The sequence below is a fragment of the Helicoverpa zea genome, chromosome 11, assembly GCF_022581195.2.
Source record: "Helicoverpa zea isolate HzStark_Cry1AcR chromosome 11, ilHelZeax1.1, whole genome shotgun sequence".
In the NCBI taxonomy this organism is placed as follows: Eukaryota; Metazoa; Arthropoda; class Insecta; order Lepidoptera; family Noctuidae; genus Helicoverpa; species Helicoverpa zea.
Genome location: NC_061462.1, coordinates 9,715,831 through 9,732,424, shown reverse-complemented (window position 1 = coordinate 9,732,424; position 16,594 = coordinate 9,715,831). Strand labels below are relative to the sequence as shown.

At 38.1% G+C, this 16,594-nt stretch overlaps 1 protein-coding gene across 3 annotated transcripts in view; it reads left to right on the top strand.

Annotated features, from left to right (window-relative positions):
* The window catches only part of LOC124634356 (dual specificity protein kinase CLK2), a 55,685-nt gene that overhangs the window by 20,742 nt on the left and 18,349 nt on the right, over positions 1 to 16,594 (top strand). For 2 of the 3 annotated variants that reach the window (XM_047169910.1, XM_047169911.1), the window contains one exon: positions 16,451 to 16,577. In XM_047169910.1, coding sequence (XP_047025866.1) covers positions 16,451 to 16,577 — 127 coding nt within the window. Of the gene's footprint in view, positions 1 to 6,449; positions 6,590 to 7,730; positions 8,864 to 16,450; positions 16,578 to 16,594 lie in introns of those variants that run through there. The other variant, XM_047169909.1, reaches the window with a different exon arrangement.

The window sequence follows — 16,594 nt, the reverse complement described above, 5'->3', positions numbered from 1 at the left end:
ATCAAAAAGAAATATTAGTAAGTGAAAGTTTCCTGTAAAGTTAGCGGTAACTATGAGGATTTTAATAAGCGAACTGAACTTTTCCGCGTTTCGAACGACCCAAGTATTTTTCTTGTAGATGAATCACCGGGTTCAGGTGCTTATGGTGACGACTGTCATTAATGCTAAGTGATGTGCAATACCTAGGACAGGGCTCTCATAGCTAGGGAATACCAACGCATTTACTCACTTTGCGCTGGAAAAAGCGTAAAAACCTCTGTGTGTGTGTTAAGGAAATATATTTTCAATAGGTCACATGATCTACTTTGTACATTAAGTTAATGTAACACAAAAAAAAACAATGATTCAAAATCAATGAAACAAATATTACAATTCGAACAAACTGGAAAGTACTTCTCGCACCCGGATAAAGAAAATCCGATGCGTTATTTAACCGACTTCCCAAAAAGGAGGAGGTTCTCAATTCGGCCGGTATGTTTTTTTTTTTTTTCTATGTATGTACATCGATTACTCCGAGGTTTATAGACCGATTTACGTGATTCTTTTTGTGTTCGACTCGGAATAGCTGCCAGTTGGTCCCATAGTCATCAGGTCAGGATCTGATGATGGAAACCCTGAGAAATCGAGGGCAACCTTCGAAAGTTGTTGGCATACATAGGGTAAAAACTTGATACTCAGGTGTACGCCTAAAAGCACTATTCAACAGTGAAGATTTGGAGCTGACCTGATGATGGAGACCAGAGAGGGCCGAGGGAACTCGACAACTGAATATGTAAACTACCTCGTGTTTGGGCTTAAATTATTTGTATTGACAAGACCTTTGCAACAGTGAAGGTTTGGAGCTGACCTGATAATGGAGACCAGAGAAAGTCGAGGGAACTCGACAGCTGAATATGTAAAATACCTCGTATTTGGACTTATATTCTTTGTATTAATGAGAACTTCCCACTTATATGGATAGTGAAAACTATTCGTATCACTGAAAAGCTGTAAATAAAAAACTTTTTTACAAAAAAATTAAACCGACTTCCCAAAACACTAAAAAGCAAAAAAAAACTAATTTTAGGTGCATCGGCCTAGAAGTCGGTGGCAAAATTAACTTAGTAACATCCATTAGACACATTAGACATTTTTGATTTATAAGTTATATTTCTTCCAAGTTTTATCAAATTAGGTGTACTCAGAATAGTGGGAATTAATATGCACCTACTAGAAATTAAATTCGTCTGAATGCATGCTCTTCACTCACAACCTACCTACATTATTGATTGTTTCAAATATGTTGCTTCTTAGATTTCTTGACTTCATAGACATACTTACGATCAATTTACACACAAAGTATCTGACGTAGTGATACCCTGGGCGGTTTTTCTTTTATACCAGTAACTACTTGGTAGAACCCAAAAAGAAATTTCATTTGTCAAGAAGATCTTATTAAGTGTAATTTATTAGGATATTTTAGGGACAAAAAAACATGTTTATCGTGTGATTGATAGATCACGATTTTCTTATTGGAAAGTTTTCTTCTGACCAGAATCTGGTGTAACCACCCACATGTGGATCATTTCTAAGAGGCATTACAATTGCCGTCTCCTTTCTAATCGCACATCACAAGTGTGACGCTGGCCCCGAATACAAATTATGGGAACAAGTAATTTCTTGTATGAAAGATGGCAGGCGTCAGTAATGTGGCTGGCGACACCTACGCGCCTCCACTTCGAAGAAACCAACAGTACGATGGAGCGACTTTCTGCCCCAATTACACGTGTCTTTATACTTGTACTTACCAGCACGTGGGCATTACAAGATTCATAAGTCTTCGATCGAAGATGCCGTGGTAGCACCATAGGTACGATTCTATTTAAAGCCTGGTTAGATTCGTCATAAGAAGCGACATTTTCATCATGATTTTTAAGTCTGACTTACGAGAAACTGAATGGTCAACGACTACCTCCAATTTGTTTTGTTTATTTTTGTCTGGATAGAAGGTTGTACCAAATGCGTGAGTCACAATCGTGTACAGGATCTTTGTTGTGCTTCCGAGAAGCTCAACGGGTACGTCTTTGTGGAAAGGTGTTTTAATGCAGGTCGGCGGACTGATTTCTCCTGTCCTGGTTACTGGACGATACAAAATTAAAAAAATAATTAAACGCCTCAATTGGAATTCGCTGAGTTAGATGAATTGTTTTTTTAGTAATTATCCTTATTTTATTTCGAAAAAACACGGTTTTTTTGATTTGATGAAGATATTGTTTCGTTAATCAATGGTCTCATTAAAGCGCAAACTGAATTAGATTTTTTATTTATCTAATATTGGTAGAAATCCTGAAGCCTCAAGTGAAAAGCTCGGGATTCAGTGGCCATTTAAAAAAGAAATTGTAATACTTATCATGTGTAGAAAAGTCTTCCTTGTAAAAAGTAGGGCTCGTGACATTTTAAATAAAAATATATGGATTTATTGAAGTAATTTATATGTAATCACACTAGTAGGTGCAGTGCAGACCGGCTGTCTACAATAAATCCCACACTTATATAAAATGTTCTTTAGGGTTATATGTATAGCCATTTGCTACTTTCGCATGAAATCTAAATATCCGTTTTATAATAATTGCAGGGGAAATACAAAATCCAAATGACGCATTTAATATCAGTCTATTTTATAATTAGTCGTAATAATAAGTACTCTTTGTTTTCCTTGTGCGCATTTGAAATGGACAGTAAATATATTAACCGAACTGTCTGTACGTACTAAGTAATATCCGGAAAAGAACAATGTCAGACGTCCATAGTAACTTAGGCTCAATAAAAATATTTCATGTACAGTGAAAATTCTTACAGTTTTTTGTGTAGTTTAATGTCAGAAGCTTTTCTATGTTTTCCACTTTTGCATTGAACTTCTCAAAACCAAATTATTCAAACGAAAAACCTGAACTTGATAAACAAAATAATTACTTATTAACATGATATTTTTTTTTGGAAAAGTTCTAGATAACAATTAACTATTTTATAAGAAGTTAGTATCTTATATGTAAATTGTTGTAGTAAAGAACTTTGTGTACGTGAGAATTCAGTTTTAAAAGTTGATTGGGTGGGCCGAAACCTGACATTGTTCTTTGCTAATGGAACCTGATAAATGGCACAAAAACCTGCAATGACCGATATACTTAATTGAAAGATGACAAATCAGTATCGAGTAATGTTCTGTTATACCTGGTTGTTTGACCCCAATGATTAATGAGGACCGTTACTTTTGACTCACTTATTATTGCGTTATTTTTTGAAATACTTGTCGGCCTCTAATTTTCGTATAATGTCGTCAATTCAGATTCACTGAACTAGTCTTTGAAAACAGAAGTAAATTAGTTGAATAAACAAATTATGGATAGGTTTTTTTTTTGAAAGGTTATTAGACACTTTACCGTAAATCAAGTAGGAAGAGGCGATCAATCCCATAGCATCAGGAAGTATATTTATGGTTAGTATTTTGGTATGCTATTTAGATTGGTTTTTGTCTGATTTAAAGTCGTGCCTGGTAGATCAGGTTTCCGCTGTAGCACCATTTATGGCATCGTTTTAATTCGCCGTGGTCATTGCTAGCATCGCAACACTTTAAATACTCAACCTTATGTTCATGAATTGATTCTTGTGAATACTCCACTCCATACACCGCAGGGATGGCTAAGCTCAACGTCCCTTGCCTTTTAAAGAGTAAAGAGGCTGTTAATGCCAACACATGGGGACTTACATGCTGTATATGCTTACATTTTTTTATTTCCAACTAGGAGGTTCAATGTCTAGAAATCAGTTTAAACCAATTGAAACTAATTGGCAATCAACTGGGGCTTCTTACTCTTTGATATACTCAGAAAAAGCGACATGGTCGGCGACCGATGGCGACCGATTTTTCTTTCGTTAGTTAGTCTAGCCGGCCTAGTAATGAACCATTTGGGTCATTGGACCTCGCCGTTTGTCGGTTACTCGCTACCGCCTCCGGTGCCATTATTTTTTGCTGCCATTTACGTGCCACCAATTGTGTAGTGACGCGGTTGCCTACAATCCTAGGTCGAGTAATGTTTTTGCTGATGACGCGTATATGTAAATACATGTGTACATACAACAATTTGCAAGTTATTTTCTCGGTCGTAACGGAGAATGTTTGATTGAGGGCTCGAACCTACCATAAAAGATTGTGTAGGTTGCTGGAAAAATCCTAACGGTTATTTTTAATTTAGGAAATCTTTGATGAATACTACTTTTATTTTTATTTGCAAACAAAATCTGCTTTTGTTTTGTCTTACTTAATTGATTAACATCACAAAACTTTAAAAAGTTATGACGCAGTTTTTTTTTAGAATTAGGTAAATGATGATTCATTTCTGATAACGCTTGTAGTAATACGTTATTCCGGAAAATAAATATTATAATGAACCTAAAACTAAATACATGAATTAAAGTCTGCATTGAGTCATGTCTTCTGTTGATAAATGTCAAAAATATGTATGATATTGATAAGCCAACTACGTAATGACGCGAACTGCCTGTAGACTGTATAGTATACTAAACTATTTCAGTTGAACTATTTACAGTATGCGATAAAGGTCAGGCAAACGTTGCAGAGCTTAAAGCCCTAAGGGGAATGAAATCATACAACCGCATAATCGTTGGCAGTGACACACATCACCACTGAATAAGCAATAATGTTCCAGTCTAGGCCATGTTTGTTTCACACATAAATAAATATTAAACGGACCGTGTCACAATATTAAACATATACTTATATAGGTATATACTTATAATTATACTATAAATATGTTCACAACGTATTGGTGCTTTTAATCCAAACGCGGCTTTAGTGCTAATTTCTTTTCGGTGCCAAAGACTTGAAGAACAGAGTGCAAGTCAGATTATTTTATTTACTCTCTAGAACATGTTCTCTGTATTTATATTTCTTAGTAATAAAACGTAGGCAGCAATAATTTATGTTCAGCTCGACAGGCTATTAATTCAATTTGTTTTCAATATCAACTCTCTTCAACTTTCACCCATATTCGGCAACCAGCATAATTACCTCTCGTGTATTATTTATTTTATAATACATTAAATTATTTTCCGGACACCTGAAATTGTATATTGAACGACGAAGTTATTGGGTTATTGAAAAGGTCTGGAAGAATTGTGAAAAACATTTTTTTAAATCTAGAAACGTGTATGAGATTTCTATAGATACTTTAAACCGTGGAACCAGCTAGGGTAGTGCTTATCGAGACAATTACACTGTAAGGTTTCGTGATTTATTTGAATTATGACCGACTTTGTTTGTAGCTAATGAAGCCTGCTTAACCGTGATACTCTTTTTCTCATACAGTACTTGCTATTTTTAAGTTTGAAGGATTCGCTGGACATACCTCTACATTATTATTTTTGCTAGCCCCATTAAGAATGCTGTGATAAACTTTGTAAGGAAACTGACTTCGTTTATCCATCTGTAAAAAACAATCAATAAATGCCCCAATCATTCTGTTTATTACACATAGTCAATATTATAAGCAAGTTATAATTTTTCAGTGGCCCAAATACATAATAATGTTGTGTTGATTTGTTGAAGTGGTTTCGAAACCAACACGACCTTCTGTACCCCGGTTCGCTTGATGTGTTCATGATTTATGTGTTATTATTTCATTTAAAATGTGTTTTTATATCATAATTAACGTAACGTTTTTATGGCCAAGGTTCACCAAAGCGTTATTAACAAAATCATTTTTGTTTCAGGTAATTATCAATTATATTGCATAGCGCAACGAAACGTTTAAGGTGAGATATCCCACATGCTCCACGACGCAAGGCTAGCAATCCAATCAATACAAATATTAAACGAAAATAATTTGGTTTGCGTTTATAGTTCCAGTTAATATTAATCTGTTCATGACACAATCACTCGCTGCAGTCGCTAAACAAAAGACAGATGACTAAAAACATTTTTGTGTTAACGAGAGAAATCGGGTTACGCGCTGTTGGATCAACAACATTAAAATTTTATATTTATTGTAATAATGTATTGTATAATTCTCCTGATTTAGGTATTTTCTTTGTAAATGATTGTTGCGTAATTAATAGGCACCTTCCAATCTACAGAAATTACCTTTATTCATTTTATCATTGAGAATTGAATAGGCATATTCTTACTATCAAAAGGAGATTATTTATATTTTGTCTTTCTACTGGTAGCATAAATATAGGTAAGCATGAATACATATATATATATACCATAACGGATAGCACACAGTTTGGTTGGCAACTGTTATAAACTTGTACTGGAATAGTGCAGTCAGTCGGTCGGATGCAAGCGTGCGCTCGGGCCTGCCGGTCGCTAGTGTATCGGCATCTCGTCGTTGTTGTAGCGAAGGTCAGTGCTCCTGCGATTCAGGCCGTAATGCTCTCGCGATAGAGTCACTAGTGGTGGACCGCAGGAGAGAGGCGGCGGTAGCGGTGGGGTCCTCGCATCGGGCCGCCGCGCGTTGCCTCCCTTCAGTCAGTTTAGTCGCAGCGGTGCACGCACACCGCACGCAGTTCTCGCGCTCGCAACGAGAAGGTATGCACGGACCGGCCCCGCCGCCGCCGTCGCTATCGAAACGCACTCGCTTCCGGTGGCTGCTCGCCTTCCAACAACCGATCCCCGCTGTCCTACGCGACGCGTATCTTATGTTGTCACAAAGGCTGCATTACAAGCATTAAATATCCTGGGCTTTATGCCTCTTGGTTGGTTACAGCCACCGAATGCGTCTGCTCAACGGTACACATGGTTATACTCAGTGATCACGGTTCAAACAAGTGTTATGCTAAAATGTGTTGAACTAATTCAATAATCATACAAGTGTTACTCCATATATTTCCTTAATATCACAACAAGAAATCCCATTAATACGTTTATAAACATAGTGTGTTGTTATCTCGTGCATTGTATTCAATAATAAAGCCTCTAGTATCATTCAAATCGTTGTCATTTTCTGAAGCGATTATTAAGTTTGTTGGATCAGTGAAAAGTCACGCTAAATAAATGGTCATAAATCATTCATTTTGAAGACCCAAATTCGTGTCTCAATAACGTACTTGTGTTCTTAATGTCCGTATAAACTTACAAAAGTGAGACAATGTTGCCCCAGAAAACTTGTTTGTATAGTGATATGTTTGTATCGATGCAGCTGGAATTGAGACAGGCTAGGATGTGTCGGTCGCAGGCCATATGGCAGCAACGCCACTATCCATATTAGGGACGCCAACCAAGGCGACACTTGTTGCACATATACGGCAGAAATGCTCTACAAATCTAGTGACGTCTTATCACTATCGTTTAATAGATTCCTCTATCCCACTGACTAATGTTCATAATTATTAACGATGCACTCGTCCGATGTTTTTGTTACGTTTAATGATGTGCGTGCGGTTGGCGTGATCGATGTATAACTGCATGCAAGATAAGGTAGGGCAGCTGTTCGTCAGTGCGTTATGCAAGCAGGCTGGTAAGCTGAGCGGTCGGTGGCGCACGGGGCGGTTCGTTGACCAGTGCGTTGTCCCGCCGCTCCGCCGCGCCGCCCACCGCGAAGGTCGCGGCCCACAGTCCGCCGACATGTCCACGACCTGCAGCGAATGCACGTGAAAATAACACACTATTAGGAGAACCCTGCAATATTATCATTATTTCAACACATTTTATTTTTCCACATTCTTTACAGGTAGAGTCGATATGTGTTCAGTGTGCTCTGTGCTAAAATAATTTTATTGTGAAGAATAATAAGTTTTAAGACTTGTCTGGAAATTTTGATCTCAAAATGGTGACTTCGAGAATACCGGCTTATTCTCTGAGTTCGGAGTTCAACAGGGAGTTCAGAAGTTTCCGCATAACGCGAGCCACACCACGATCGACTCTGTATGCTCCCGCTATTGTTCCTATACACGAGTACCCGAGGGTTAGCGTACATGAGCGACGGGAGGCGCTTAAAGCTGCGCTAGCAAAAGCATGGTCTTCTAAAAGTAGTGAGAAGAAGAAGCACGACACGTGGACCGTTCCCTCTGAGCAAAGCAGAGCTGGTATCACGGCGGCAGATTTCACCGCTAAATCACAGTACAAGAATGGAGTCAACGGCGATATGTCGCGTGTTGCTCTTGTCAAACATGAATTCGAGAGCAAGGATGCCGAACGGACAGAGCCTGTAGAAAACAGGACTGACAGCCAGCCTGCGAGCTTTACATACAGCCGTGTTAATGGGAACGGTATCGATATTCAAGAAACACTTAAAAAGGGCTGTGATAAAGGTTTACACAATAAAGATTTAAGTTATAGCGACTATCTAAATAATGTTCCTAAATGTAAAACTAGTTTTGAAAATAACTTCCTCAAACAAAGCCACGAGGAACGCTATAGCAAACGAAATGGTTACGATGCCGCGACTAAACGAGTTGATAGAGACATCAACTTAAACAATGTCGAATACAGTAGCCTGAACGGCGACACGTACGATTCTTTGAAGTATTCGCGAACAGTGAACGGAACTGAATCGGTACAATATAAAAATTACGGTAAGGTAGACACCGTTAAAAGCAAATTGCTCAGCATAGATAGCCCCAAAAGCGTGACGTCTTGCAATGGAGAGAAATTAAATGGATACGCTGGTTTGGAGCGGCGCAGTGCTAAAGAACAACAGCGGCCTTTGACGAGCGGTCCCAAGGCGCTCGTGGAACAGAGACTCGCCGAGCGCCTTGAGGTGAAGGTAGCTGAACTACCCGCTCTCTACCGAGGTGTAGATTCCTGGACACCGAAGTCTGCTGCATTCCAGAAGAACATGCGCGAGCACGAGTGGAGCGTTTCGTATGTACCCACAACACCAAACGTGATGAATCCTTACTAACCGGTCCTTCCCTTATCACAACATACTTATAGGTTATCGTTAAACCCAATACCTAAGGTTTCGTGTGTGTTGAGCATCGAGCGCATTGAAGTTATACTAAATACGTTGGAGCGAGCTTATACCATGCGATTATAAATAGGAAAAAAAAGCCCGCACGACTCGCTAGTCGGCATCTCGAGTGCATCGACTTACCACTGGCCCGGCCGAGTGCAGCGAGAGCAAGCTTTTACGTTTGGAATAGAATTTGTCAACATTGAGCTTAGATAAATGATAACCAGTTGACTTTCTTCGTATGTTCTAGTACAAGTACGTAACAGTCTACCAAAGTGCAGTTATTTCATATCAGTAGAAATATGTTATTAATTACGTAGAACAACCTTTCACTTTGCACATGTCATCCATCAGACACGCAGAGTGTTTACACATTTCATAAAATTTATAATGTAGGTTTATCTGTATCATTAGTGGTATGTCCGACATTCGTTCGTCTTTCGTAGACAGCTGTACCGTTATTACTGTACGGAGTATTCGCTAACTGTTTCTGTAACAATTGTTTTTACTCAAGTTTTCTCTGACCCTGACCATCATAAATACAAAAGGAAATAGGCATTAATTTGATTCCAAAAGCTTTTATTATATCTACTCGTTAGAAGTATGACAGTAGTGGCGAGGGTCGGAGGACTGGTTGTGCAAAACTATTGCACAACTCACCGTGAGTCACCATTGCTGCGCTTTATCCTATCCTGCTAGCGGTTGCTTAATCTCTTTGCTCATTAACGCCATTTGGATACTATGTTAGATTCTAAAATAATACCAACAGAAAAACAAACCATTAAGTACAAGCAATTTTGTTTTGAAGCCACTGTCGAGCTGACTGCGACCTCCATTCGAGCACGTTTACATAGACTCGTAATTATCATTTTCAGGTCGTATAACTGTTCTTTCACTTGCGCTATTATGTTTGAAAATACGCAAGAGTATTTTTCAATGTGTGTCGGTGCAATAGATATTTGTGTCATGTATCATCATAACTCAAACACATCAAACATAACAAGTACACATTCTACAAATTCGTGGGCGCCAGGCGTAGCCATAGCTTAAAAGATTCGTCTCGTTAGCGTTCACAGTGAATGTTTCAAGGTCCTGTCCTGGTTTATGCGCTCGCAAAGGATTTGTCAACTTGGTAGGCGTTATGACGTAATTACAACTTATTGTTTTCGATTCCTTCCTTCTTCTAAAAATGTAGTGATAAAACAATACTGATCAAATTAAACATGCGTTGGGTTACTAACTTGCGGCCACGAAAAGCTTTTAATCTATTGTTCCTAAACCACTTTTTACAAATGCGTTAGAAATTGAGAATACTGTCGCCATGCCACTTATATTGACAATAATGACATCAAATAGCAAACCTAAACCACGAAAGAATAATGCTAGAAGCGGACATCTTCTTGTATCAAACACTATTTTCTACTATACTAGCGAAAAGATGGTTACAGTAATCAAAAACACATCAGCATTGAAGAAATGCTTTATTGCTAAAAAAATACTTTTTTTCTGTCAAAATTTTGTTCATGTGAAACTTTTCAATCATTCATGAACGTGCGTCGTAAAAGCTAGTCAATTTCATAACTATTTGGTGAGTCTGTCTTTATGCTTCATAATGTCTTTATGCGTTAGTGTCCCGGTCACGTACACTAATAAATGACAAAACGTTTAATGCGGCTTTCACGTCAGTCCGTGTATTTTTCGTAGAAGTTAACTAATCAAAAATAAATATTTATTTCTGGACATGACTATCTTAGTAGAGGACCATATGAGGTTTAATTTATGCTAGACTAAAACACAAGAAAGTTTGATTTATTACTTTCTAATTTATTACATGCTAGACTAGATCTGTTATCATAAATTACTTTATTCAAAACCATATGTGGCTGATATACAGTTTTTGGATTATCATCATCTACTGAATACTGGCAATAAATGTATTCCTTCAATGCAGTTGTTTAAAAAAAAAGAAACATCACTTCGGTGAATCATATTTCACGTTAGTTCAATATCTGACTAGCTATTTTGGAATTCAATGAATGGGCACCTCTTTCTTATACATACATTATTGTTTTAAATGATTCTATATCTTTGATTCATATGATTGGTGGGTATGGATGAATGACATACAAAACTTTGCAAAGTTTTGTAGTGTCTGCTTTACAGCGTCTTTGTCAAGTTATATTTCGGTGTAAAAGTCTCGTCAATGTGAATTAAATAAATCTAAACATGATGTAGTTGCTACATGACGTGTATTGGCTTTGACTCTGTCGTCTCCATCATCAGGTCGGGTCTAAACATTCACAGTTTTGTAGAATCAACCGATATTCGAAAGTTACACTTGATTTCGCAGGGACCATCTTGGTAGCATACCCATGTATATAAAAACATCAACATTGGTTCATCAATGACGGAGTTATCCACGAACACACAAAAAGATATTCGCGGTCGAATCGAGAGCCTCATTCTTTTTGGGAAGTCGGTTAAAAGGTCTCTTGATTAAAGTAAATACAACAAAGTTGAAATCGTGCGAATTTATACTTAAAAACTCAAAGATATTTATCACATGACATGGTAATTTTTACTTAATCGCTTGTTTCTCGATTTAGTTAAGTTTAGTGGTTTTTAGCTCGCCATCAGGCCCTAAAAACGTCAGTTTCCAGTCTGTAACGTATTTGCTTTCCTAGGTCTTACGCCCCACTTATTTTTTTTATTAAATTCTTTCGTTAAAAATGATTCTTTGCTTTCGCTCGTACAGTAGCGACGTATTTTATGCTTGTCATTGACCTGACGAAAAGTGGTGCGGGCGAGTGATTAGTTGTGGCTGCAGCGTTGACATGGTTCACAGTAATCGCTCATCCGGCGCGGCCTTGTCAGTGTGTCGAGTGTCCGCTTTGGCCGAACACGGTAAACCGTGTAACTGTGTGTAATTATAACACCATAATTAAAGTAATTACTCTTCAAAGAAAATCAAAAGATCAAGTCTCCTAAATGGTCAATGTTCGCGATATATGGGTGGCTGTCGGATTATTGGATAAAAACAATATGCACCGAAATGTCGAGCAGTGGATCCTTGACCGGGCACTGTTCGTGTCACGTTGCAGACTTCGGCTTTCGATTTCGTAACCGAGCCCGCAGTGTGCACTGGCTGACCGATCGATTATGGTCATTGTGCCAGAGGCGTTCCACTCTCGCTGCGATTTTGCGTGCTCCGTTGCCTCTCTGACCTTTGGACGCCTTGTCATTTGTGCCAATTTCCATACTTGTGTAGTGTCACACCTTAAAAACAATTAAGTGAAGCCGAAACCGCTCGCGTTAACGTATCCTAACTAATAGGTTAAAAGAAAGTAAAATTACGAAACAAAGTATAAGGAAATACCAGTGAAACAGTAAACATACAGAGATGATTCAATACGATACACGTGTTGGGTATTTCTAAATATAAAGAACCGTTGTGTGAATACCGTTCGTTGTTGCTTGAACGTTAACCGCATTGCAAATTAATGTTTCCCTTTAACGCTTTTTCATCAAGTGTATTGGTACAATTTCCGTAATGTTGTTGCGCCTTGCGTCAGTCTTGTAACGCAGAGGGCACTGCTGAATACATAACTTGTTACAAGCGGGAACTTAAAACATAAAATAAAAACATGTTTACTTGGTAAACGAGATAAACAAACTTTCTCAACAAATTTTCTACCAATATTGTCAAGTAATATTATCGCGAGACAGCTGAGCGGAACCCAAAATACACGTTGTGAAGACATAAACACACAACACAAGTCGCGAATTATACCCAAGTCGCTTTCACCTTCAACTGCCACCTCGGATAGTAATTAAAGAGTCCCTCGACTGCCGGTCCCCGCTCAGAGTAAAGGAAACTCTAAAAAAGGAATTTCACTAATTAAAGCTAAAGACAGTAGTTGAATTTTAACGGCTAAATACGAATGTGCTATTAATTAGAGAGATAAGTTTGGACTTCACTCAGTGACGTGTAATACAGGTTTCACTGGTTTTAGAATTTTATGAAATAGCCGGTTCTGAGCAGCTTAAGTTTGTGAGTGGCCACATGAAGACTCGAATCTATAATGTTATGTCGTTGATCGAAAGTGAATGTTCCGGTGTTTGTTATTCACGACGGAGTCCGTGTCGTGTGACGTGCGCCGCTTTGTTGAACACTGATACCACCATCGAGTGCCTTCTTTAAATAAAAGTGACACACGTTGTGCAATCATTTGATATTCGCGACGAATCGAAGCGACACTGGTTGACACAGCATGCAATACAGGAAACCATTATTTCTTAATTCCATAAGAAAGTGTTCATAAGAAAGTACTCGTAGAATTCAAATTCTCAATTCAGAAGAATTCTCTTAAAAAGGGAATAGTAATTCTCCTAAAATTGGACGAAAGGATGAAGAGTAACGATCCATTGCAACTTCAAGTTATTAAGTAGAATCACATTGCTTGAGAATTCAACATCAAATGCATTATTCAGGCATGGTCATTTATTAAGGAAATGGCTTAAAGTACGCATGCGTATTTCAAGAATAGGGTAGCACAGGAAATCTTAGCCAATTCGGATTAAACAAACATTGTAACCACCACAACACTGTTCTTCTACAGACGCCAGCAGCCAATATACCCGAATTGCTGTAAAATTTTACCATATTAACTTTCCACTAATGTGATACGGTTGAAAATGTATTGAAAAAAATATTCAGATTGAGGTAGGATGATGATCTGTCGAGAGTTGTCTGTTAATTAGGCAACATTGAACAGAATCGAGAAATCGCTAAGTTCTTGATGTTCTTTCAAAATATATTCAAACTCATAATATGATGAACCACAGACGCGCGTGTGTAGTACAGGCGAGAATAAATATGCTCTGTCGGTAGCTAAAATTACCCTATGTAAAGGATTATTTTTACAATTAACCAATTATGTTTGCTCGTGAACAAATTCCGTAGGTGCTTCCTCATATTAAAATGAGCTCTTAATTAAAAATCGATCACACCTCGCTAAACAATAAATAAAACTTATATTAAATTTCACTATCATTATCGTTCCGTCCGCAATGAATAACCTTGTGTTAACCGCCTACAAAAAAAGGCAAACCATATAATACTTTAATTTTGTAATATAGAAATGTTACTTTTTCGTCATAAAAAAAAACCCCTATACTTAATCAAAATTAAAACTAAGTATTAAATGTATGGTCTTCATACGAGACTGTGAAGGTCTATAAAGCCTAGAAACTATCAAGCATTCAAGTTCAACTTCTCGTATGGCGCTAAACAATGTGACATTAAGCGCGACATATGAGAGACGCCCGCGCACGCCGCCAGAGCGCCTGCTTCGTAACGATACAAACCGTTTAAGGAATTTTATCTTTGATAGCTCAATTCCTTTATAAAATTTATTAAACAATAGAAACCATATTAAATAATTCGATCAATCATAAAAAAATGCATTTGCTACCCTTGGATGGTCCTTTGCCGAAACATTCTACCACAATCGGATCGGAGAGCGTGTTAGCTTTTTGTCCTGCCCGGAAATATTGAAATTATAGTTCGGCCATTCAGAGAATGCGTTCCTGACACGTCGCGATTGAACTGACGACGTAACTTTGCAATGGCGTTGCAGTTACGATAAAAATATTTTTGCTGGTTGTTTACCGTTTTAACAATTGAGGAGCATTAAAACAACATTATTATATCAATAATCAATGAATGTTATAATTCAGTCAGTTCAATCGCGACGTGTCAGGAACGCATTCTCTGAATGGCCGAACTATAATAATTATTAAAAACTCAAAGAACATAATGACCTAGTTGCAATACGTCAAATTATCAATTAGAAAATTTCACAAATATCCTATTAGGTAATTATTGGATTGAGCAGTAAGTATGCAGTATGCAGAAGAATTAAAAAAAAAAAAACAACATTTAATCATTAAAACATTTTTCTCCTGTCGACGTTCTTATGATCTTAAACTATTTACTGTTTTAAAGCATAAAATATTTTACTGGTATGATGAGTGAAATAGTGATAACAATGTCAGGAATTATAATTGGTCGTAATTTTTTCTAGTGTGCAAACGCGACGCAATAATTTCGTATAGCTTACTTTCGCAACTGCATGGTTCGATCGTTTGCCGCTAGATGTCACTAATGATAACGTTGCTGAATTTTTGTATGAAAGTATTCGTATGAAATCTAAATATACACAGCAGTAGAGTTACACAAACATGTATTTTCTGCATTATCTTGTGCGTATACGTATGTATATCCATTGCGACTAGGTAAACCAATTACGTTCATTTAATTCTATTAGACCGCGTCCCTCATTCTGCATTCTTATGTTATTTTCAATTGGGTCTTACTAGAGATAAGTTGCACGTTATAAGTTGTAGGATTTATCAAGTTTGTGAGGTCTCGGTTCGCCGTTTTTAAGGTTAGGTTTAATCTAAAATGGTACTATTCGTAATGGGAGAGAAGAGCGCGAGTTTAACAATCGTTGATAAAAGCATAGTATGTAGCCCTCAAAGTTTACGCGTCTGCTGGTAAGTTATCCTTAGATAAAAGTGATCATCCTAAATTATTCCATCAGCTTTTGATTGATTTCAGTTTGATTTTGCCTTTATTTATAGAATAAAGTTGCAATGATCCATTAAGTACTATTTATGTCAAAGAATACAAGCGTCAATCGAGCGGTGATTTCTCATAGACGATGACATTGTGCCAATGACGTGGAGGTTTTGATTGTCCGCTTGTTAGGCTGTGACGGTGGCGGTGTTTTGAAATGAACACTTGATTGTACGTCGCTTTACTTGAGCCGCTGTATCTTGTTCACCGCGAGCTGACGGCGCTGGCAGTGTGTCGGCGACCGCAGCTCAGATCGGGTCCTCGCCGACTGTCAGCAAACAGCTGCTCACACGAGTCAAATACTGTTTAGTGCCTTTTGTCAACATCTCAGAAACTTTATCTGTGTTGTCAACTGCTGCTAGTAACGCTCGCATAAAAAGTGATTACCTTTAAATGTTCAAGTGACCTTGACTGTGTAGCCTCTACCGATGATATTAGTTGTGTTAAACTGTTAACGTAATAGCAGGGTGCGGTAACAGAATTTACTAGAGTTAAACTTTATACATAACTCGATGAAAAATGCACTTATCGACAACCCATTTAAAGAGAATATTTAATAGGTCAATTAATAGAGATTATAGAAATTGGGTACCGTTAAAGACTTAGGCACGGGTCAGAGGCGGTGGGCTGCTGTGCGGGCGCTGCTGAGCGTTTGCTGCCTGCCGCCACCTGACCACCTCGCACAGCTGTTAGATCCACATTCTGCTCATGGAAAACGCTCGCCAACGTTAGTAATGCCTCGGCCAAGAAAGCTCTTAATAAACGCACACGGACCTCACCTAAACGTTCGTTGCATACGTTACACTTTCTTGTCCTATTCACTAACCCTACAGCCTACCGATCGATGATTTCACAGCTCGGAGCACTCGTGGAGGCGGAGAAATGAACGTTCCAAACGGTCACATCACCGGCGTTCACCAACTTCACACAGGCGGAGGAGACATCACCGCGACGAGTCCTCCCCACGTTCACCCCCTGAACAGGTGAGTCCTACGGTTTC